General features: G+C 37.7%; 1 protein-coding gene across 3 annotated transcripts in view; it reads right to left on the bottom strand.

Annotated features, from left to right (window-relative positions):
* The window catches only part of tho2 (THO complex subunit 2-like protein), a 38338-nt gene that overhangs the window by 4767 nt on the left and 8251 nt on the right, over window positions 1-25320 (bottom strand). For 2 of the 3 annotated variants that reach the window (XM_085959001.1, XM_085959003.1), the window contains exons 7-24: window positions 24085-24269; window positions 23643-23808; window positions 22809-22978; window positions 21599-21822; window positions 18932-19166; window positions 18278-18395; window positions 17449-17736; window positions 17111-17329; window positions 16309-16515; window positions 15729-15977; window positions 14822-15042; window positions 12700-12868; window positions 12065-12263; window positions 11858-11963; window positions 11129-11249; window positions 10865-11006; window positions 9949-9989; window positions 4346-4507 (exon numbers count right to left, since the gene is read on the bottom strand). In XM_085959001.1, coding sequence (XP_085815127.1) covers window positions 4346-4507; window positions 9949-9989; window positions 10865-11006; window positions 11129-11249; window positions 11858-11963; window positions 12065-12263; window positions 12700-12868; window positions 14822-15042; window positions 15729-15977; window positions 16309-16515; window positions 17111-17329; window positions 17449-17736; window positions 18278-18395; window positions 18932-19166; window positions 21599-21822; window positions 22809-22978; window positions 23643-23808; window positions 24085-24269 — 3222 coding nt within the window. The remainder of the gene's footprint in view (window positions 1-4345; window positions 4508-9948; window positions 9990-10864; window positions 11007-11128; window positions 11250-11857; window positions 11964-12064; window positions 12264-12699; window positions 12869-14821; window positions 15043-15728; window positions 15978-16308; window positions 16516-17110; window positions 17330-17448; window positions 17737-18277; window positions 18396-18931; window positions 19167-21598; window positions 21823-22808; window positions 22979-23642; window positions 23809-24084; window positions 24270-25320) is intronic. The other variant, XM_085959002.1, reaches the window with a different exon arrangement.

Raw genomic sequence — 25320 nt, 5'->3', positions numbered from 1 at the left:
AAAAGTTGAAATTATTTGTTCATTTTTACAAGGACATTTTAGAGTACTTCATCGTTATCATTGCCTCTGCGATTGAGCCCATATCTGGAAAACGAGCATTATCCTGAAAACGGCGTTCAAAGATATTGCCAGTTAAACTTTTCAGTTGGTTGTTGTGGAGATATCCGTTATCGAAAATATTTAATTCTGATGAATAAAAGTAGTTTGACTTGAGAACATGGGTTATTAAACAAAAAAACTTTATTGGATAAACCACCATGTTTATAATAAAATATACGGTAACAAATTTAATGCTGTTTTTCCGTATAACGTAAAATAATCGTACAACTCTGATTTTGATGGTAACTTCCTTTACCCTATGTTTTTAAGTGAGTCACTTGAAGTGATGTCTTCATCAGGATGTCCATTTCCAACACACTTATCGGGATAAATTCCAATATATTTTTTAACCAATCAGCACTTTGTTGGCTTCACAAAAGGCAAACAAGACAAAATGTCTTCTATTTACTTTGCATCCCGTTGGATTTTATTCCCCATTTCCCAAAACTTGGAAAATAAATTATTTTGTTGAACGGCTGAAAACATATATTGCACAGCACTTACCCACATACATTAAAGTATATTTATATATAATAAATACTACTATAAAAATTGTCCATACTGTTGAGTTCATTGAGTTAATAGTTATTGTGGTGTTAAACGAATAATAACTTTGGACTGAAATACTCTAAAATGGATTGTACCTATTTTAAACACCAATAAAATATTATTGTTTTTTTATCTGATGTACAATTACGATAATCTGATGTGAATATTTTGAAATTTTTCTTCTTCTTCTTTGGCCATATCCGCCCCTTAACTGGAGCATATGGACACCACGCGGCGCCTCCAAGAATCCCTGTCACTCGCCAGTATTCTTGCTTCGTTCCAGGTCAAACCAGCATCCCATAGCTCCGCCGTATACACTGTAGATTGTATTTAGCGGCCTTCCAGGTCGCCGGAATCCGGTCGGCTTGAAGAACAGGCAAGCCAGGTTAAAGTTCTCTTCTGGCATTCGCAGCACGTGGCCGAGCCAGGTCCAACGTCGCCTCTTCACTTTCAGCGTGATGAGAGGCTGCTTGGTGCGTTCTCTTATCTCCTCGTTGCTCCTAAAGTCATACCACCGCACACCCAGTATTCGTCGCAAACATCTGTTTTCGAAGCTCAGTATACGGTTGCTCTGAGCCTTCGTAAGGTGCCATGATTCGCTACCGTAAAGCAGCACCGTCAGAATGCAAGCGTCGAATAGACGGCATTTGGTTTTGACCGAGTACAATCGTGAGTCCCAGACATTTCGCATCTAGTTGAATGTTGCTCCAGCCATTCCCATTCGGATAGCGAGCTCTTTCTGTAAAATGCCATCTCCCGTGATGTGTACCCCCAGGTACTTGAAGCTGTCGACGCTCTCGATGTTTTGTCCATCGCTAATCAGAGGGAAATCTGGATCAGGACAGGTGCTATTGCACAAGACGTTGGTTTTCTTCACGTTGATTTTCAAACCAACGCACAACAAACCGAGAGGAGTTGTTATGCAACCTGTCGATTGTCTCTTGAATGCCCTCGATTGAGTTATCGAATAGGACAGCATCATCGGCGTATTCCAGGTCGCATAGCTTCACCGTGGGGGTAACAGGTATGCCTCGGTCGGGTGGTATTGACTTCCGTAGTATGAAGTCAAAGAGAATGATAAAGAGAAAAGGTGCAAGGACACAACCCTGTCAGACTCCGGTCGTGACCCCGAACCATTCCGTGACAGTGTCTCCAATTCTGACACAGCATTTGCTATTCTCGTGCAGGCTTTTGATTATGGCAATGATCTTGGGAGGGATCCCGTATGCTCCCAGTATCATCCAGAAGGAGGGGTGGTGCGGACTGTCGAAAGCCTTCTCATAATCCACAAAGCAGCAAGCCATCGGACTGTTCAGCTCGTGGCTCTGGTGGAGAAGACATTGAAGGTTGTGGATTTGGTCTGCACACGCTCGACCAGGTAGAAACCCGGCTCGGTTTTTCCTGAGGACGTGGATTATTGGGTCCCTTATTCTCATCAAAATGATGTTTGCCAAAATCTTTCCCGGAACACTGAGTAGCGTAATGCCTCGGTAATTGTCGCAGCTTAGAGGGTCACCTTTTTTAAGAAGTGTGATGATTTCACCGTTCACCCAGTCCCTTGGGCAGCGCTCTTCTTCCCACACCTTTGTCTTCAGATGAAACATACGGTGCAGGATTGCGCTCAAGCTGTACTTGAGGAATTCAGGATGAATCCCGTCTCCCCCCGGTGCCTTTTCACAGCCGATTTTATCTCGGTGTGTGTGGGCGGGCAATCGGAAATGTCGGTCGCTCGGGGAATGTCCAAAAGTAAAGCTTCCGCAGATATGTCAAAGGGATTCAAAGGGGGTGGGCGGTTCAGCACTCCGCAGAAATGATTCTTCCAAATCTTCTTGACGCATTCTGCGTCAGACTCTATTGCTCCACTGGGACCACGAATGGCTCCGGGAGTCGGTTCATAAAATTGCGCTTGTCCAACCGCATGGATCGTTTGACTACCCTGTCTTGGGTCTGGTAGTCAGTCCGGCGGTCCTCGGTTCGGTCGGGGTCTGTCTCCTCGTCTCTCAGGGCTTTCAGCCTGGCTCGTTCACCAATTTCAACCCACGTTTCGTCAGACATCCACTTTGGCTGCTCACTCCTTCTGGTACCAAGTACTGTACGAGCCGACGACACAATCGCACTCTTTATGAGGCTCCAGTCCGCCTCAATGAAGTCGGATTCAGATTTGTGCCGCTCGTAGATACGATCTACACTATCTCGTACAGCAGTTTCGAAGTCGATCCGAATTCTTCGGCGTCGGAGCTTCTCAACGTCAATTCGTTCGTGCTTTGGAGGCCTCGCCTGGCGACTGAGTTTTACTCGGATGTTTCCAATAAGTAACTCATGATCGCTATGGATATCGGCGCCTCTGTAAGTACGCACGTCGAGAAGTTCCTTTCGGTGCTTCAAGCTGTACAAGAAGTGGTCAATCTGCGTCCTCATGCGTCCATCAGGAGACGTCCACGTATATTTGTGAATGTTTTTGTGGGGAAAAACAGTGCCTCCGATTGCGAACTCGTTCAAAGTGGCGAATTCTACGAGCCGCTCACCATTATCGTTGGCCACCGAGGTCGTGTCGTCCCATCACCGTGGGGCCAAGCACCGGGTCTGCTCGTACTCTCGCATTATAATCCCCCATTACAATCACGTGGTCTCTTCGGGGGATGGCGGAGACTGCCGCGTGGAGAGAATCGTAAAAAGCATCCTTTATCTGCGCGTTGGCATCCTCAGTGGGAGCGTAGCACTGAAAGACGGTCAAGGAGCTACCAGGCGTCTTGAAGGAGGCACGTATCAGTCTCTCCGAGATTGGTTCCCATTTCACGAGCATATTGCTTGTGACCTGAGTAGACAATAGAGTAACCCTCAATCAACTTTCTCCCGGTTCCTTTCCAGCGCACTTCGCTCAGCCCTAGGATGTCCACACCGTAGGTGTGCATGATGCGTGTGGCGTGCAGGTCCTTTCCGGGGGTACACAGGGTGCGAATATTATATGTCCCAATGCCCATTCTCGAGTTGTTAGAGAGGATTACTCTACCTGTTTCATTGTCCATTTCCATGCAAGGTCGTCGTTTTACAGAGCCGGTTGTCGTCCGAGGCTGCTGTGTAGGTGTTTTGTTAATCTGTTTCGTTTAAGGAGGCAAGGTGATTAGCCCAGCGCTCCCGAGGCCTGAGCCACGATGGCCCTGAAGGTCGGCTCGACCAGGTTTTTCTGTCGGGGATTTCCTTTCCTTAGCCAGAAGGCCAGTTTTATGGCGCCAGTCACTCGCCCTTCGCCCCCTGCTGTTAGCTACAGCTTACGCTGCATTGCCCGGAGGTCGCCGCGGAGGCCAGCAGATGGGACTTGCTGGCAGTTTGGCATTTCCCAACTTTTGCTATGAACACATCTACTGGCGTCAATGTGTCCACTTGGGGTTTACTCTATGGATTATATTGTATCTGTGTGCATAAGAGTGAATAATGCAACTTTCTTGGCATTGTACTGGTATCAAGTAGAATGTCAATGTTTACGTTGTTACGTGTTATCGTTGGGAGTGTCAGGTTTAATATTACTATTATGTTTTGTGTACCTCAGAGAAATGAGATTGGCTATTGGCAATCTCTTATTATTTTTTTCTGGTTACACTAAAATTTGTTGATGAAATGTTGAGTTACAAAGTTACGGGATGACAACATGGTTCAAACATCAAAAATAATGAAATGTCATAATATGAGAAATAAATACCCGTTTTCGACCGAGTTTTCTCTCTTTCCGAGCCTCTCTATCTTCAGGGGCTCTGGGAAGTTTGCTCCGGGATTGCGAAGAGGTGTTGCCTGCGATGACCGTGCCGCTTTTCCCCGTGCTGCGATTGCGCTTTTCGGTCGGCGGTGAATCACGTTCTTTCCCCTGCAACAGACACAATCAAGCATGTCCGCAAATGTATTACGCTGTGTATTTTGTGAGGGTCTCCATTGTGTATGTCAACAGTATAACAATGTCTTCCGAATTATCTATTATATAGTGTCATAAATAATGTATGAATATTAAATGCAAAATAACAATATTATAGTGCAACATGCAACTCAGTAAAAATGGCCAATCAATAGTAAGCTAAATTTTATCTCTTGATTTAGTGTTTAGTTGATATCAATCTTTTAAGTTAAAAAAAAAATAGTTTTTCAGTGGTAGATATTTACTATATTTGTATATATGTGTGGAACACATAAAATATAGAACTGAATTGTATAATACAATATATGAATGTCATGAATTAATCAATTATTGATCTATGAACTTGTGGGTAGCAGGTTCAAACCCACGTCAGACATTCACATGTTGTTTTGTCGATGTGTGTTTAATCCTAGTGGGTGGAGTGAATGGCAATTGAATCTCAACACCTACACATTTTAGTTTACACTACAAGCAAAACATAATATATCTTGTTTTATAGACTTTTCCATGGTGATAAAAAACTCTCATGTGTAAATGTTAATTTGTAAAACATAAACTGGGAGTGTGTTTTATAATTAAAAATAGCAAATAATGGTATAGGTTAGCAAGGGTTTAAATTATTTACCTCAATTAATGTGGTTAACGTAATGAAATGAGTTACTTCCCACTACACAGTTCTTTGTAGATTTACATATTGTGCAAAAGTAACTGAAATAATTATCATAAACATCTCAAAGCAGTTATTACATGTTAGTCTTGAGTCTTGACTATAATAATAACCAATGTCACATGATTCAACAATTTTCAAATCACTAGATATATTATATAATAAATGTACTATCCACTAATCAAATACATTAATTCATTGATGACATCATAAATGGATAGAGTAAAATTATTTATAGAGGATATATTTTCCTACATATTATACATACAGGTAACTCCTGTTGATCGCAGGGTGATACTTTTTGTACACGGTTAAAAACAACAATTTAGAATATAGAGACTTTTTTAATAAACTAAACAAAATTAATAACAAAATAAACAATGTGCATACTTTACCCTGTTTGACTTGTCTGTACTTCCTACATAAAATTTATTGATAATTATTAAATAATTTGGTTGTACGTGAGAGATTCCACTAAATTATGACTCTTCTTGGCATATGGTACGTGTCAAAATAAGTGTGGGGCAAAACAATATAATTGAAATTCAAATGTGATATAAGAAATTCGCACTTGCCGGGGTCACAATGAACGATGGTTACCTGTATAGGTACAGATATAATAAAAACATTATATGGACAATAATGTTTCACATATTTATTTTGGAAGTGGTGTAATTGCAGGTGACGTGAGTTTTGATTCCTATGATTCATAGTTAATCAAAGAAAAATATATTTCGGTAATCCTAACTCTACACATGAGGCTCTACTCATAAGCATGAGCTTCAAATACATTATCATCACGATATGTGATGTCACAGAAAGCTGCTGCTACGAGAAAAAAGTGTGTAATGACGTATTATAAAACTACATTGGTTATCTGTATTTTTGTGGATCCATAACAAAGTACACTAATTATTTTACAGCAGAGGTAGGTTCCGGGAAAGTTGGCTGTAAAGTGAAATGTCATACAACAAATCATTTATTTTCATACCATTTCCAAAGCTTCGGTTTTTATTTCAACACCATATTTGCATCGCAAAAATAAATTCGTTCGTCATTGTCAAGCAGGATCTTCTTTCCTTGTTTGGACTGAGTAAGTGGTTTTGACAGATCCTTTAAAGTCAACTGTCAGTTGAGTAGCTCTTATCACAATATGTCATTACGCGAGTGCAGAACATCAACGTTTTAATTGTTTATTTTTGGCAAAATAAAAGTAACAATGAGACAGTTTAGAATAGTACTGCATTGTTACGTTTGTTTTGTCAAAAATAAACCCTTAGAACCTTGTACTATTAAGCGCGACCCAAATTAAGGTGCATGTCATGGTGCTTGTCGCCTACTGTCACGGGCTGCCGCTACGGGGAAAAAAGTGTGTAATGTCATTGTTCTTGGTGTTTAAAATGTTATCAGACTGATGCTCCCATCCCGTAGCACATTTAGAACCTTTAAACGAACATTGTCAGTTAGCAAAACCTACCGAAATCGCCAGAACAATAATACATCGGCAACCGCATGACTCAATGAACGTATTTATTATTTCCTACATGCCTACACATTTTCGATTCATGTCAAATTCGCACGTTCTTTGTTTTTAGTGGCTTTCTATTAAATTATTATCTTTGTCTGGTGTTTATGTCTATTATCTATGGTATGCTGGTTGGGTTCCGTTCAAAATATTATTTATGGATGCAATATTGCAAGCAATTTTAACATATGCACACGTATAAACTGTTAAGGTTAATTGAAATTAGCATGAATAATGAATAATAATTCAAAATACTAATACATCAGAGTTGGCACTCTCCCATCATTGAATTTATAGAGATGGTGATCATTCAACATATGAATAAACTTGAATAACGTCTATTATAGAAGCAACTAATTTGTGGTAAAATTGAATTATTCTTAATTTGAAAATGAATCAAGTTAACATCTCGTCATGATTTAAGCAAATTTAAAAAATAGTTAGTGAATAATTAAAGGCCACCTACTTACCATCGCACATAATATTATTAATACATACTAATGATTCAATTTGTCAGACTCAAAAACATATTATGCAATACATTAGTATATTTTAGTCAAATACAGTAGACTCTCAATTATCCTGGGTCACACCAATTGGGATAGTAAAACTTTTTTAAAAAAAATCGATAAATGCAGATGAGATTGTGTGATATGATAAAATTTTCCAATCTTTATTGGGGTTTTTTAATCTGTAAATTTTTCCTTATCGCACAGGATAATTGTGAGTCTAATGTAATTAGGTTATGACTCCTATTTTTCTTGTGAAACGTAAATCAACACAATACGCTTGTCAAATGTTGTCAATGTAAATTTTATAATGTCATTGACAAAAATTACGTAATCGTAATTGGCAACTATTGCTCAGTAAGTTTTGAAAGTTACATATTATTATGTACCATTAAAATTGGGGCAAGTTGTTAATGAAAATTATTACCATATACCAAAGATTGGGATTGTATTATCCTACGAATGAAAATAGGGACGTACTATTGAAATAAGATTGGAAATGGATACTCACGTGGTGAAAATGATAAAATAAATTGAATCGGCAGTATGGAAGAAGATTGGGCTGAATGATCCTTTTTAAGTCACTTTACACTCACTGATTTTACCACATTTGTAAATTTTAATATGTGCACTTGCATAAAACTGCATTCAAATACAATATAGGTATACTAAAGTCAATATTTAGCACTTTTTTCTTCATCAAAAACCCTATGTTGTTCTTCATGGTTTTAATACATACTGTTTTAAAATTTAATTCTCTTTGGATTTATTAGGCATTATTTTTAGAATGAAAATTATTACACAACATTTGATAGTTAAAAAAATTTTTTTTAGGGAATTTGTATATTTGTATTTTTTTTAAATGATTATTTTTAAAGAAACAATTTATATGAGCATGAGAAATTTGATAGCATTCGATTAATTATACTGCCGTTATTAAAATTATAGTTGGTTTAAATTTAACGAGGTAATTACGTAATGACAATTATTCTAAAAAATATTTCCTGCGAATGCTGATTGACGCCTTGAAGAATGCCATTATCTGTCGTGATTTGTATTTGGTAAGGAGTATATTAAGTTTTCGATGATAACTTGGGCTTCCGTTAGATAATATTCTAATATTCACATCTAAGAGTCGGATTGCTTTTTCGCAAGATGTGGTGTTCTGTTGAATTAATTATTTGTGTTTTCAAACAATTACAGACACTTCGTAAGTGATTTGCTGGTGGTGGTTAAATGAGATACTTCCAGTTGTCGTCTCTCATAGTGGGGATGGTGTCATCTATTTCATTCCATTGTTTTATATATATATATCTATATTCTTCAAGTAATGTTTATATAGACATATCCAAACATAGCCTTTTCTCTCTTTCACTGTTTTCCAAAAATCTGATGTCAAAAAACAGTTATTTTTTAGAAGAATGTCATCATTAACCGACATTATATTATACTTTCAATTCTTCTTATTTTATCAGCCAGTAGTCAGTATCCAATGCTGGGTTTATCCTCTCGTATTTGAATGTAATTTTATTTGACTGTCTCATAACTCGCTTCATCCTTCAGCTGATTATTTTTTCTTTTTTAATAAACAATTATTACTGATCCGAAGTGATGTTGAAGTGGTGTTGGAATCTTTTCTTTGCGAGATATATTTCATTCAATATCAATAATTCTTCTGTAGGCTAACATCTTTTTGTTTCTGTGCAGTAATATAGTTTTGAAGAACATCGTTCACCATCCTAGTTATGTCGCCATTATCAATCCACTCAAAAGATTTATCAAAGTTCTCCCTTAGCTGCCTCCGAACTCCTCGCTCATTCTGTTGATTGTTGGTCCGTAACGCTATTATCCAATTGTTACCTCTGCTTTTCGAAACATGTTATAAATCGGGAGTTATTTAACTTGCAATCCATGGGACAATTTTCCATCATTTTATTGACATCTTGATAGAATAAATAAATATCTAATTAGGTAATGGACATAATATTGCTTTATCCAGTTAACAAACTATGCGGTCGAACTCCATAATGCTTCCAATATCTTTCAGAAATAGCCGGTGTGAGTAAATCCGAAGAATCGATTAGTTTTATATTTGTTTCTTGACTTGCTGCATTGTCATAATCATTGATACCTTTTTTATTTTTATAGTGATTTTCAATTTTGTTCAGCGGTCCAGGAATGTTAACCCCACAGTAAAAAGCTTTCATAAAATTCATTTCATCTCTTTATCTTTCATCTTTTTGATATTTGATTAACTTTTAATCATCTTTATTGGAAATGGTAAATATGTAAGATAGATATGTCCGAAATATGCTTGTTTCCTTTTATCCTTTCATATTTTTTTCAAATATATTTTCCACTCTCTTTGGCAGCAGCACTCATGATGTCTTCTTCGCAGCAGTAAAATTTCCGCTCTTCTTCTGGGATCCCTCAACATCAGCGTCGAATCTTCCACGTCGAAAACAATATATCTTGATCACTTTCATTAGCAAATACTTTCGTTATTTAACGCAATGTTTATTGTATTATTACATTCGTTTAACGATTGTCCGTGAACGCAGACTCCGGCGCTCAGCGTGCCGACACTGTGAATCTATTCAGAAGAAAGATGCGAAGTGCTGAGGGTTCAGGTCAGCCCAATCTCCATTCCAAAAGCCTCGCCTGTCGTCAGCGAGCGAATTCCTCTCATACTAACCTTCACTGACAAACTCTCTTCCAACTTCCGTCTCTTCATCTCTGTAAGCAACATCAAAACAAATCAATCACAAAATGAAAAAACAATCATTAACTAACCCTCATAGAAGTATGGAGTGGTTGTTGCAACATACGGAGTTGTAGATAGATTGGACACTAATCATTATCAGCAGCGTGACAACACATGGCAAGTTGGCTTCCTTCAACAACTCTCTCCGGCTGTCTCTATGAACAGCCCATTCCAGTTTGATACCATAAGTATACAGCAGTCGTCAGTAGCTCCATCCGGCCAACAAAATTATTGGGTTGTCTATTTTTCTACGGCGTGTTAGATTGCGTGACATTAATCCTTTACCAGTTCACTGTCGTTCATACAGTGAACATGGCTTAGCCAGAGCAATCTCTCAATTTTCGTTGATTGAACTGCTGCAATCATTGTAGACTGTAGCTCAAAATTTTTTTATCAAAAATTTGCAGAACTCATCCATTCCACAGAGTTAATATCCAGGCTTCTGGGGCAAGCTTTTGCCTTGTAAGGCGGGTTTTTAATTCAGTGAGATAGTAGTGGGACTAAAAGTGTCTTAATAGACAGAAGCGTGACATGATTCTGCTGTTCATTTTCTCAGTGACTCAAGGTAAACGAAACGGTCGACCATATTAATCTTATACGTAACGATTTAAATACAAAGAATAAAATCAATTAAAACCCATTAAAATATTTTATTACAGTTATGCCCGGAATACAGTTAAGCTACTGAGTATTATTGAGTAACTATTTGACCTTTCCCATGATGCTGCTGCGGCCGTCTTTCTGCAGGTAGTCATAAAGTTACACAAGATATAGACTTGAGAATTGGATATGAAAGAGATTAATTCTAAATTACGCCCGAGATAAAAAAAATCATAGTGGCAGTTACCGCGGTCGGAAGAATCTTGCGCGTGCAGTCCTCGGAGAGATCCATTACTGTTGTTGCTGGACAGCGAAGACATCTCTTCGACGGCGGCAGTGGCGGGTGGGCTCACAGCTTCCAAGTACCTCTGGTCATCCTGCATAATATGCTAAAACATCACATTCACGGTAAAGAAACAGTGTCAAATCTTGGTAAATAACTTTTTCAAGTATAAGTCACTTTTATTGTGACATTCAATAGAGGTGAATATGCAATAAGTATGATACAAACCCGATATACGCGTTCATTTGAAGTTCTGTCTTTGTTTCTGCGGGATGAATCTTCTTCACGGGATAAATTTTTGCTTCCCCATTCTCCCCCACCTGAGCGACGGTCTGTTCCACTCCTAGACCTTAAAACACAAATGTATTTATACATTTTCTTCAAAATTGTGGAAATATAATATCTTCAATTTGAAATGAAGAGATCTTTGCTATCATGAATAGACGATAAATTAAAAAGATGTCAGATACAGCGCAGATAAAGATGCTGCAAATGAATTTATTTCCTCATTGTCCAAAATATTTTAAAATATACATTTTTTTACATTGCTCTAGTTTCAAACACATTTTCAGAAACCAATCATGTACAAAAGTCGAGGACCACGGATAGTGTGTATTATAATTGGTCATAGGTGTTCAAAAATCTGATTATCTGCATCACAGTTAAGATTAATGATTGAGGGAAAAATAAGATTTAAATTTATAAAAATTACATAACCTCAATGCCATTGATAAACCACCTTTTAGCTTCATAGAAAATAAATGATTAATTTAGTTTTTTGGCTCTCCTGTAATATTAGTTAATTTGCAAATACGACATATTGCAGAATGCCCGCATTATTTCAATTATTGGCTGTTGTATGACTGGTTTCAAAGCTCATTTAAAAATACTAAATGACGGAGTAACTGATTATTACATATTGAAGTATGAATAGGTATAATTTGAAGAAGTTATTACTGTTGATTAGAATCTCTCTTTGACTCCCTATCTCCGCCAGCCTCTCCGGTTTTGGAATTATTAGATTTGCGCTCTTTGCCGCTGGCCTCCCTCTTCAGTTCCTTCTCTGAAAATAATGAATACTAAATCAACTGCACGAAGATGAGGCAGCAAAAATGTCTTCCGTGTAAGAGATTTCATAATTATATGCAATAAACAATTGAATACCCGGTCGCTGGTCTCCGTTAGCAGATTCCGAAGGCTGTGATGTAGCAGAGGTGTTAGCGCCGGAGCCGTCGTTAACGCCAGTCACTTGGTGAAAGTCAGCCTCGTTGAGCATACTGGCAGCTCTGGCTCGCAGTTGCCCACTATAGCTGGTTGCTAATATGAATAAGTCCTGACGCTGGTTTCTTTCCTCGTCTCGTACCTATTTGAATAAAGCATAATATATTATTTCAACACACTATTCGGAAGATAAATTTTATAAACCTTCACTGACTGTAGGGGGTAGTTTGTCCTTCAATATATTGGCTGATTTGTAATCGTGTTTTATAATGATACTATAATGGATCAAAGGATATAAGGAAGGCGTCAAAATGTAGCAAAGTCATGGGAATATCAATAAGTATGCCCGGCTATAATTTAATACTTCATGGCATATGGAACTTTCAATGAAATCAAGTCTGGCCACGTAAAAGATGTCTCAATTGACACATTGAGACATTGGGATATGCGGATAACAAACACAATAACATTACAATCTAGTTATTAAATCTTTTTAAGGTCCATTCAGGACAGAAACATTCACAGAAGTATATAATAAGACGTCAAGTCAATCTGAAAGCAGGTGATCTAGTTGTTACCTTGTCTATTTTCCTCTCAATGATCTGACTGAGTTTGGCGAGCACGGGGAAGTGCGGCAGAATTCGGATGAGGACGATGAGGGAGTTTCTTATTTGAACGTAGTCACGGGAGTCAAGGCATACCACCATCGCTTTTGTTATCTTGTAGTGCCATTTGTGACAAACGTGCCTGTAACAACGAGACATTTTCGTTAGATATTTGAATATATAACGCAAATCAATTTAATTTTCATACAATATGAAAAACATTAGAATCACATCTTCAGAAGAAAATTAAAAAGAAAAGTTTATTATTATAGATATCTCAAATCTTATGGTACGTTTACATTTGACACTTATATCGTATGACACCATATTCACTAAGTGTAAACAGTAATTATATTTGTACCAGCCACTTATTTCGCGTGTGCGACACACTCACCTGTCACTTATTCAATCTACTTATATACGCGAATGTAAACACCGCGTTTACGACAAGTTCGAACTTGCAGCGACATATCACCGAAGTTGAGCCACCGTCTACTTTTATGTCAAGTACCTGACACATTATTCATAGTTTGACAGGTAGTGAAGTGCATAGGTATATGTATTTCTAAAACGACTGACAAATAATTATTATCATACATCGTGAATGTATGCCCAACGCTTACGTAAATAAATGTACTGTAGCGATCTGTCAAAAATCATAGATAGTGAGAAATAAACCGGATGTGCCATGTTCTATGGATTTTGTGCGAAAATAAAATATCGCTTGTTCTCGGCACATACGATTAATTCTGATGCAGTCTGTGAAGAAAAAAATGCACTTCAAATGGTATTAATTCATTTTGGCCCACAACTGCAGTCGTATTACGATAATATATTGAATATGCAATGACGATTCACTTCTTACCAGTTGCTAGATATCGCAATGTTACAGTTAATCGTTCTTCTACACTTATGGCAATTCTAAATTATGTGTCTTATTTTTTGGCAAAAGGTCCAATCATGCAAACTGAAGTTCACAAATTGAGGTGGATCTTTGATTTTAAACATTAAACGGAAAGCACCTAGTTCTTCTCGTAGCCGAATTCATTCCCGCATCCATTTAGCCGTTTTTTCCTCATTTTTGTTGGCAAAAGACTCGCTGCTATTTTCTTTTTTTTTGACATTCCCATATTGACAACTGACAACTGATATAACGTTTTTGAGAAGTATACGAAATAAGTGTCCGAATAAGTTACAATGCCATTTGTAAACACCGCATATATTTATTCCAAATGTTGTATTGAATAAAGTGTAGAGACTTTATTTCAACGAGAAGTATACGAGAATTTTATGTCAGATCCATGCAGGTGTAAACAGGAAGTGAAATTTTATGTCAGACACATAAAATAAGTATAACGGTATAAGTGTCAGATGTAAACGTACCATTAGTGGCTGGTTTTTTATAAGACAGAACTTTATAGGTAACAATATTTTCAATATTGAAATACAGTATAACCTCGTTTTTAAGTGCCCGGAAATCACGTTTTCCCGGCAATTGCGTGTAATTTTTTCAGTCCCGATGTATTTCAGTACATTTAATACCCGCATTTACGTTTTTCTTTCCCGCGATTTACGTCGGAAATATTCAAAATATGCGAGCTATGCGCGCTTGACAATGATTGGGTCGTGGCATTCGAACGGCGTAAGGTGTTTGGAGGGAAAACTCCGTGTCTTTAGAACGGCGCACGGTGATTGGTCTTTACATAACAAAAAAACAAAAATGCAACAAACTAATATACATGATTTTTTTAATAAAAAATAAAAAAAATTGAATGTTGTTTTTTAATAAAAGGTTATTTTTTTAGAAACAAAATTTAAATGTTCTTTTTTTCAATACCCCCCTTTTACATTTTCCCTCCAATTAGGTTTTTTTTCTTCAGTCCCTTAAAAAACGTAAAATAGGGGTTATACTGTAGTTGATTTTTATTCTTGTTACTAATTGGTCCATAATTAGATGTGATAGTAATTTATTTGATTTTTCTTTTTCATTACTGTAGAAATCATTTTGATTATTAGTTGCCTATTTTAGACAGAAGAATTTAAGGAATTCATGATTTGATTAAAATAGAAAGAAATATAAATTTCCGAGTGGTACCTGTAATTTTCATATCCCACGTGATCGTTAGCCTCTGAAAATTGATTGGAAACTCTGAACTTGGTGACAAATCCAGGGTAATCAGCGCAGTCATTCTGGAAAGTAGCTTTGCCGGAGTGCCAGTGCATGGCGGTGGAGAGCACGGCTCGCAGGAAGCGGCCATAGCGCGCTGCCTCGCCCTCAGTCAGACACGTCACCGTGTAAGTGATGTCGCAGAACAGCTGTACACACAAAACATATATAACCTTTCATCATCCAATATTATTTTATTGGTGATCTTAATATCCATGTGAGGGGTATTTGAATTCTCATAGGGATAGAAAAAATCACATTAACAAAAAGAGTTAGGACTAACAGAGAATGAATGAGCTTACCAAACTCCTTTATGACAGAGATTCTAAAACGTTTCTAATATTGTTGACATGGTAACAATATAAACGTTTATAAATTCCCGTGTGTTGTAGGTTGTCAGTTTTTATTATTGAATTTTCTGATGGTCGTAGCATATGAGCTCATGTGACATAATGGTAATATGTTTCTAATTTAAACGTAAGGCGGCCTGGCGGATGAGTGAGTGGCAACACCAATAAATAGGCCCGAATTGAAAAAATGTAAGTGTAGTATTTTGTTTGAATTTCAATTGAAGTTCATGTTAATTTTATCTTAAGTATCAATAATTGAAATACAATGCCATTATTTGATTGAATTCTGTGTGCAATACAATTGACTTGACAAATGCCACATGCATTTTTTAAGTCTGCCACTATTTCATGTACTGAATGTGAGATGTATGCAGAGTTAAGGTCTGGCAAAATTCACATATTTTTTCAATGTGTGGTTAACATCCATTTGAACCACACCGGTTTGTAGAGCCAATTACAAAAAAAATGTAGAATGGTGAACTGACCCTGTCGTAGCACAGTAGGGTGGAGAAGTTGGCGGTCTTGAGGGAGTGGATGGTGTGCAGGAAGTGGGCGCAATAGAGCGCGTCCATGGCCGTGAAGATGCAGCGCGGGAACAGGCACAGCTGCATGAACTGCGTGATAGTCTCATTCTTGGCTGACTTGACGGAGCGCGACAGGAACCACCCGTCCTTCTCCTGCCGCAGGCGGTGCATCACACGTTCCACATGCTCCTGCTGTTTGCGGCACTCCTCCTGCACATGATGCACACATATCAGCGTGTATCGTTCGATTAAGCCATTTAAAGCTAAAACTAACTATAAGGATTCGGCAACTTCTTGAATAATAATAATAAGTTATGGTATTGACTGTTTTAGTGAATCTAATATTGCATTGAAACTTTTGAAGTTTTTGACTGATACAGACAGAAATAGTGAAGTTTGCTATAAATGAATTCCCAATGCAAAATGTAACTAAGTAGACCATGAATTCTTCTTTCAACTTAATTTACATTTCTTTAGGCTATATTTGTAGAGAAGTCATCAGCTAAACGTCTTTTATTCTAGTGAGATAACAAATCCTTACCTGCAGTTTATCCATGAGCGTTTGATATCTCTCTTGTTCTTTCCTTCCTTTGGCGATGGCGGCGGTTCCGCCTTCAGTTGCGGCTGCATTGGCCAGACCACGCAGACGTTCCATCTCTCTCTCATAGCTCTCCACCGGGACGTGCAGGTCGTACATTGTTAACGACCAGAATGTCACATAAAAGCCAGGTGATATGTCCTCCCAAACCTGAATAACACCACAAATGTTGAAAATGTTGAATTAGATTAGTAAGAAAGAATTTAAATAAAAATAAATTCATATATATGTCAACGTTCAATAGTGTAATTGGAATAATGATATAAATGCATGCATGGTTTTTGCACAGTACCTAGGGTAATTAAAAATGTATAAAAGGTTCAATAATTTGGGCAGATAGATCATTGAAATTAATGGCCCCACTTGGTCTTGATCAGGAGGACCACTGACCCTTCATTTCGATGTGAAGCATCAGTATTTTTTATATAAAATATTTAGCACTTCAACGGGCCATAAGACCCAATGACAGTAGTGTAGCGAAACCGTTGTGTAGTAATAGGAATGAAACAAACACCCAGGCTTTAAGAAAATCACATAAATATATATATAGTGATCTTACCGGAAATCTAACCCAGATAACCCTCAGATAGGCCTCAGTGCTTTACGCATTGAACTACGAGGGTTGGGATTAGGAATATCTCAGGAGCAGTTACCCAAGACAGGGGTGTGTCATACACTTGGTAGGGCACACAGAACAAAATGCGTTAAAAATAAGAATTTTTATAGCAAACAGATAATAATTTACCTTGGGAGGCAATGTGGTGGCAACCGAGGTAATGACAGGTGCCATGGCTGAAGCGGCAGCCTCCGCGTACCGCAGAAGTTTGGTGTTGGTGGTTGCACGCTTTCCGTCTGACCCCTCTCGCCTCAGTTTCTCATAACGGGAATCCACTTTCCACGAGAGAGCTGGTCTCGCCAAGAAAAATGCTACATCTGCTCCGATGTGATACTCACAAAGCATGCTCTGAAAATTATCCAGAAATGTGTTTATAATATGTCTGTAATAAAAAAAGTGAATGGTCTATTATGCTTATATGCAATCGGTCAGAGATGAGAAATTCAATCAAGGATAAGATAACACACCTCAAGAGGCGGGAGTCTTTGGGCGTATTCATCATGAGTGTGCGTGGCAGCGAGGAAAGCTCCGAACTGAACGAGAGCATCCTGACACTGGTCCACCAGGCGGCCCACCAGCTTAAGATGCGGTCTCTGTGTACCTTCTGCTCCGCCCGTTCGATACACGCAGCAGTGACGTTGTTGGGCGGCCAGCAAACACAGAGCAACGTCCAAGCCGTCGCCTCCGCTCACCAGGGCTTCTTTCAGGCGTTGAGACGATTTTTTCGTGTTGCGCACTTGACTGAAGTAACCCGCCTGTAATATGTGCAAAACATTCATTTTAATATTTTTAACCTGATCAAGCTATTTTTAGCTAGAAATTAAAAGTGAACTGATATGACAGATCGTAGCGAACGGTAGGTGAATACCCCACCTGTGATTGTAAGTTAAAGTTTCATTGCTAGAATCAAAGCAACTAGCGGTAAAATAGTGGAAAGTGTGAGAGTGGTCAGTCACCCCAGCTAATTGAGGGAATTTCGAACTCCACGAGTCATATGCCCCCATTGTACAGTAGTATGTGCAGACATCGCAATCTAATAGAATGGAAAAAATGCAGTCTGCGGTGTGTGGCTGTGGGCAGTGATTGTGAATAAAAGTTGTACATACTGTATCGGCAGTGAACTGACTTTATATAAGATTTTTGAACGATTAAAAATATCATTATTTATGGAACTTATTCTGTAAAAATATGTGATAAATTTCACAATCTGAAATTTACAGATGTGGAATATGTAAATTTACCACCAAGGTGATGTAATAATATCTATTTTAGAAACCAAATATGAGGTAGTTTTACCTCTCCACGGAGCAATTCTCCGCCAGCCATAGCGTCTAACTGTTCGGGAGTCATCTCTTCGGCGGCTTCAATGCCCGCCATCTTCTGAACGATCTCTTTGAGAATCAGAAGATCCAGGCTGAAAATGAGACTCACATTATTAGATCACTCTGGGAACCGACGTCTGACAATGATACAATGAAGAGAAATTTATTAGCCTACGTGGAAGCACTTACATTTGCCAGCAAGGATTCTCTTCAATGAAATATCAAAACAGAAAGCATTTGCAACCACAAATATTAAACTCGACTAGCAGCCTATTTCTTTCGGGGTTATGTACCTCTGCCATTGTTGCTATATTTGGAAGGCAATAGCCGTGTTTCAACCAAATTGCTTCGGATATTGAGATATTCCACTTGTGTGAGCGTGTATTTTGGAGTATGTTGTTTTATCAATTTTAAGGTGTATGGTCTATTTATGGCACTATATACATCCATGCATACATCGTATATGATATATAATTTGACATATTTTTCGTTGTATTTTTTCATGTCATGTTGTGAATGTATTAGTCTTATGACTATGGAGAAAATATTTTTCAAGAATTTTATGTTCAATATTTTGACTGTGACAAGATATCAAAAGACAGGATGAAGGAAGCCAAATGAGGTGTACCTCTTCTGCGCTTTCAGCTGGTTTGCGACGAACTGCAGGAGGGCGGTTAGATCGATGGCATACTTCTTGCAGGCGGCTCCACAGAAGGCAGCAATGCCCTGCAGCCAGGGTGCGGCACTAGCGCCGTCCGGTTGTACACGGGCACGCCGTCCCCCGCCCAGCGTCTCCACTAGACAGTAGCCTAGCATGTCGTATGACAGGGACGTCAGATACTTGAGTGATTCCACCACGGGACCTATAAACCATACATTAAATGATAATGTCCCGTATTATTTATAAGACATTAAATTTTTTTCATTTAATATCAGTTAGCCTTGTCTTTCACTAGATTGTGCAATGTAATTATCCATAATGATGTAAATACGTTTTTCATAATTATTATACATATTATAGAAAGCAAAGACGTTGAAGAAGAGTCTAAATAATATATGAAAGTAATGCTGAAAAAAGGACTCAAAGTCAACTGTCTAGATTGGCTACAACTCATTTTGAATTATGGATTCATTTGTCAGCAAGCGTCATTATTTTTGCCGGTATCTATCTCTAAAAGCTGCAAGCATTTTAACTCAATTGTAGATTCTTAAAAACACGACAATTCAATAAATTATTATGTATTGTTATTCCCAATTCATGAAATCGTTGAATTGGTGTAGTTTTAACTTTAAACGGAATAATATGATGATACGCAGTAATGAACAAAACTGAGAAACAAATTATCCTGAAACAATTGGGTAAAAGATGAATTGTAAAATGGCTTTTCAGATAGAAGAATTAAATTGTAATCACTCACATATTAAGCGTCAATGACATTGAGCTTACTTGTTGGCGAATTTAAAAGCGGGCGAGTCAGTTAATGCGATTGTGATGATAACACAAAAAACTTTCCACTCGCTCAGAAGCCAACTAGCTAGTGAGTTGAAACCATCATTTTTGGTACGAGGGTGGGTCAATAAGTCCTTAGAAAAGCCGACAGGTGGCGCGACTAGTACTGTAAGCGGTTTGTTTTCATGCAGCGGCACTACCGATTCAGTATGCTGCGAAGTTTCAATCAGATTGGTCGGGTTGTTGTGTTTCTCGTACATTTAAAAAAAAATTTGCTTGTGGAAAATGGAAAAATGGAAAATGGAGAAAATTGAGTTTAGAGCTGTTATTAAACATTTTAATATAAAAGGGTTAACAGCAAAGGAAATAAAAAATGAGTTGGATTTAGTTCACGGCATATCTGCTCCTTCACTTGCAACTATTTATAACTGGTTAAATGAATTTAAACGTGGTCGTACATCAACAAAGGATGAACCACGCCCAGGACGTCCTGTAGAGGTGACTACACCAGAAATGATCAATAAAATCCACGATATGGTGTTAAGTGACCGAAGATTAAAGTTGAGTGAGATAATTGAGGTTACAGGGATCTCAAAAGGTAGCGTCATTTCTATTTTACATGACAAATTGGGCATGAAAAATATTTCTGCAAGATGGGTGCCGCGTTTGCTCACAGTCGACAATAAACGCAATAGGGTGGTGGTCTCTAAAGCCCTGTTGTCGCTCATGCAACGCAATCCGGATGAATTTTTTCGTCGCTTTGTGACTGTAGATGAAACATGGATACACCACTATACTCCCGAGACGAAAGAACAGTCAAAGCAGTGGATTGCGAAGGCAAACCATGTCCAAAGAAGGCGAAAACCGTAAAATCAGCTGGTAAGGTTATGGCTACTGTATTTTGGGATGCACGTGAAATTATTTTCGTTGACTATTTGGAAAAAGGAAAAACAATAACAGGGGATTATTATGCATCTTTATTGGACCAGCTAAAAAACAAAATTGAAGAAAAACGGCCTCATTTAAACAGGAAAAAAATCCTCTTTCATCAGGACAATGCCCGTGTTCACACATGTTTACGATCAATGGCTAAAATTGAAGAATTGAAGTTCGAATTGGTCGACCACCCACCGTATTCGCCAGATTTAGCCCCCAGTGACTTTTTCCTTTTCCCAAACTTAAAAAAATGGCTAAGTGGACAACGTTTTTTTTCAAATGAAGAAGTCATCGATCGGACAAATGCTTATTTTGAGGACCTTCCGAAAACTTATTTTTCTGACGGTTTAAAAAAAAATGAGAAACGTCTAACCAAGTGTATTGAGCTCCAAGGAGATTATGTTGAGAAATAAAAAAAAAATACAAAAATCAAAACTGTTTTAATGCTTTTTTCTAAGGAATTATTGACCCACCCTCGTACTATTTTGACAGGACGTGTTGAGTAGTTCATTTTTTTACCGGGAGATCGCTACCATCGCTCTACTGCGCAGACGCAGTAGGCCCACACACCAGCGTGTAAAGTTGACCGACTTTCAACTCTAGATTGTAGATTGTTTATAATCCGCTTGTTAGCTTGTTCGATGACACTGGGCGAGTTTACAAGCAGATTGTAAATTTGCCAACAAGCAGCTTGTAAAGTAGCTCAATGTCATTGAGGCTTTAGGGAGGTTCGCAGATTCAGCAGTAAATGTTGCAGATATTACTAAGATATATATTAAAATGAGCATTCAAATATTGTGTATGTCATTCGTATTGAAAACATTCCAGAAATGCTAATGAGTATTTTAATACTAAACTTTCATAAAGCTCTCTCTTGTAATGGTGAAACCGTTTGAAAAAGCATCTTACCGATGAGATTGTCATATATCTGTATTTGAAGTAGAACGTAGTCAAAAAAGAAAGCGGGGGCAGCGTGGCTGAGCTTCCCGATGAGACGGCCCTGCGGTTTGACGTTCTCCTTGCTCACCCTCTTCATGATGGCCTTCACCTGACGCTGCGCATCCGCTCGACGCCGCAGCAAGGCCGCATGCCTCAACGGTGCTTCATTCTTCCAGCGGGCATACAGACAGTACCTGCAGGCACACAGTTTCATGTTTATAATATATTATATGAACACGGCTCAAGAATTTCAGTTGTTATTTGCTAGAACAAACGGTAGTGTTCGCACTTGGTAAAGGAAGCTATTGAAATACATCAGCAATATTTATAGGGATGACGAGCTATGTCTGAAAACGTTATCGCTTCTGCTTCTTTTGGTAAAATCCAATGTCTGATCTGGGATCTCATGGAGCAGCATTCGCATTCATACACCTAATAGTACATTATTTCTTGAGAATAGCCTCTGCAACGAGCCTCAAACGTGGTGGAAAGAATGAGAAGAAAGAATACACTGTGACAGCCAAAAACTAAATACAATAACAATTTTATTCATACATATGTATAAAAATTGTCTAAAATTCATGCTCGGTCAAATCGCAAAGCAAACACCATATGTGAGAAAAACGTTCATTTCCTATAGTGGAGCAATTTTACCTTCATGTGCAGGGCAAATGCGCTTGTTATTAAGGTTGGTATTGTTGACTACTTACAATCAACAATATTGTGCCTCTTTCTCTTCTTCCGACTGACTTGTTTTGTATCAAAACTATCAAACCTCACGGTAAGGGGTCACATAAAAACAGACTGCGAAATAGTCTATAATATGCGATGTGCTATTTGGAATGAATTTCAGGAAAATAACAACACAGAGAAATGTAATAGAAATTAACAGTTAGACAAACAGATCTCCCGCTCTGTTATGCCTTGTCTGTGTTAATTACAATGATGAAACGATTTTTCAAAATTACAGTTGAACACTTGTACCATTGATTGCGAAACCCCAATATAATGGAACGTCGATTATGCAGATTTCACTATATGTCATCAGTTTCATATCAGAAAAAGGTAACGATGAATAATGAAATTTTCAAGATATTTTAAACAAGTTTTTATCTTTAATTTATATCTGGACCCTCTCTAACGCCAATTAGGTAACTAAGGTTATGCTGCATTAATTAACCTGCACTGGTAAGGGTACAGCTTCAATAGACTGTAGACTTCTTCAGCCATGCAACAATTGCAGTCCATGTAAGAAAGGGCGGGCAGTACGGCAGAATCAAGGATTGACAAGATCTCGTGGTGGAGAGGATCACCCGCCACACCCTTCGCTGAACGACATAAACGAACAACCTGGAACACAATAGAGATATTTGACTACATAGTAGAAGTATGAATCACTGAACTCAAATTGAAACAGAAAATTGATTATGAAAAAAAGGCTGACTATAATAAGAGGAGTTGGTATTATATATTGATAAAACAATTGATTTCTGGAATGTTTTAGTGTGGTAGATTTGATAGCCAGAGCATAAGTAACATTTTATAAGATGGTAGATTGGAATTATTGAAATATGGTGACTTATTTACAAGCAACATCTGTGCTTTCGCTTTTTGATACGAATGACGTTTTGACATATTTGTGTAATTCATATAAATATCACAAATATATGAATATATTATAAATTGTTGAATCCACGAACTCGAATAGTACAAGAATAATCATGATTCAATTCCATATTTAAAAAGCCATTTGATAATAATTTATGTTTCAGAATAGCCGAATAATATTATATCACAAACTAGGCATAACAATATAGAATTTATGGAATTGAATGATTCAGTAAATCTAAAATTGTGTCGAAACGTTAGCAGTTCTTGACCCGGGAATATGAAATGAATCACAGTTCATATAAACATTAGAACATGAGTTATTTTTCAGCTTCACTTTTATATATTTAGGCTCCGTCTAAAGAAGATTTTCTTCAATATTTTCAGTTATAACATTTTGCTATACCTTGTACATGAGGACAGGATCTATATGCAGTGCGGGTCCCAAGGATGCTAGACCGGGAACAACAACATCTTTGAGGTCTTCCAATACTTTTGCTTGAGGTACAGCCAGTTTGCTCTTCAAAGGTTTCACTACTTTTGATCTAATTTTTGGTGCAATCGGGCAATATCTGTTGAAAGAAACCAATACATATTAACATAGCAATTGTTATAAAATGTTACCAAAGTAAATCGAAAATAATTTACTGGGGAATTAAAACTACCTTCATTCATCATTATTTGACTGACTATAACCTTGGTCAATACATTTCTGACAGAGATTACATTTTTCTAACTTTGTGAGTCAACGTGATTGTTTCCACAGCTTTCAATTTGTTATACAAGATGTTGCCATTACAAAATATGTATAAAAGAATCGAGCATTATTATTGATGATTAATACTTACTCTCTGTAAAGCAAATCAATTGTGGCATGTAGTATACCGCAGAGAGCTTTGGCGGCGGGTGGATGTGAAGATGCATAGTACTCGGGCAAGCGAGCCGCCAAAGAATTAAACACACTCCAGCATCCAACTTCGAGTAGCGCTGAGCCCAGGTTCAATTTCTGGTTGTCCATGTCTACGACGCGCTCCTATTCAAATTTAAAATCAGATTTACATATTATATTAAAATATACATAATTAATCAATACATTTTTACATAATTATTATGCAGAATGGTGAACTGATATTATTACTTATGTATTGGAGGAGAAACCCCACGATGGCCGCGCGGCTAAAGCATTGGCCTATTACGTTATGGGTCTCAGGTTCGAATCCTGGGTCTGACAAGTACACATATTGTTTTTCAATTTGTGTATGAGTCAGAGTATGGACCTATTAGGTTGAGCAAGTGGCAAAATCTGTCAATACAAACCTCCACTCTGTGGAGGCCCATATGATCCTATTAGAATTGGACATGGTCGAAAGAAAAAGAAATTGGAGGAGAAATATGTATGTACATTGGTACATTAATGTAAATTAAGCTAAATTACCAAATGAGGTACCCAGTATCAAAGTGGGCCAAAGGTACCTTGATGTTTGTTACAGGAAGGGCGAAAAACTGTAGTTATACTTTTGACAATGCATATTTAAGTATTATATTTCTCTTAATACTATAATAACCTTTCCTGAATACTGTTAAATAGTAAATTTAAGTGTAACTTTATTAACAAAGCTCAATTTGACATCTAAAATATGCTCTCGGCCACTTTTAATACCGACTATTCAGTTTGGCCGTTTTTGATAATAAATGATGATCTTTTGTAATACAGTACACTCTCAGTAATCCTCCGCTCGCTTATCCGACAACTACTACAATCCGCTGTTATTTTTACTAGTTGAAAGCACAAAACCAAGCTCTATAATCTGCCGGTATGCGTATGTAAAATTCAATAGTCCGCCACGTGCCAATATTATGACTTACAACTCTTATGAGTTGTCCGCCATTCGTCCGTTGACCATTAAATTTAGCCTGAGTCAATAATATTATCGTTTTCTTTCAGTTAGTCCCATAGGTTAGTCCGCTGTGTATTCTAGCAACTGTCGCATGTGTTTCTATTTGTTTCTTCTGCCAAGTTCTTTGTTTGAATAAGTTAACAAAATGGAGTCTTCTCGAAAGCGTAAACATGACACATTAACTTT

Source organism: Rhyacophila brunnea, unplaced genomic scaffold, assembly GCF_057557595.1.
Source record: "Rhyacophila brunnea isolate RB1 unplaced genomic scaffold, BYU_Rbru_1.0 scaffold_8, whole genome shotgun sequence".
NCBI classification, from domain to species: domain Eukaryota; kingdom Metazoa; phylum Arthropoda; class Insecta; order Trichoptera; family Rhyacophilidae; genus Rhyacophila; species Rhyacophila brunnea.
Note: the sequence above shows the minus strand (reverse complement) of the source record. Positions and strands in the feature narration are given on the sequence as shown.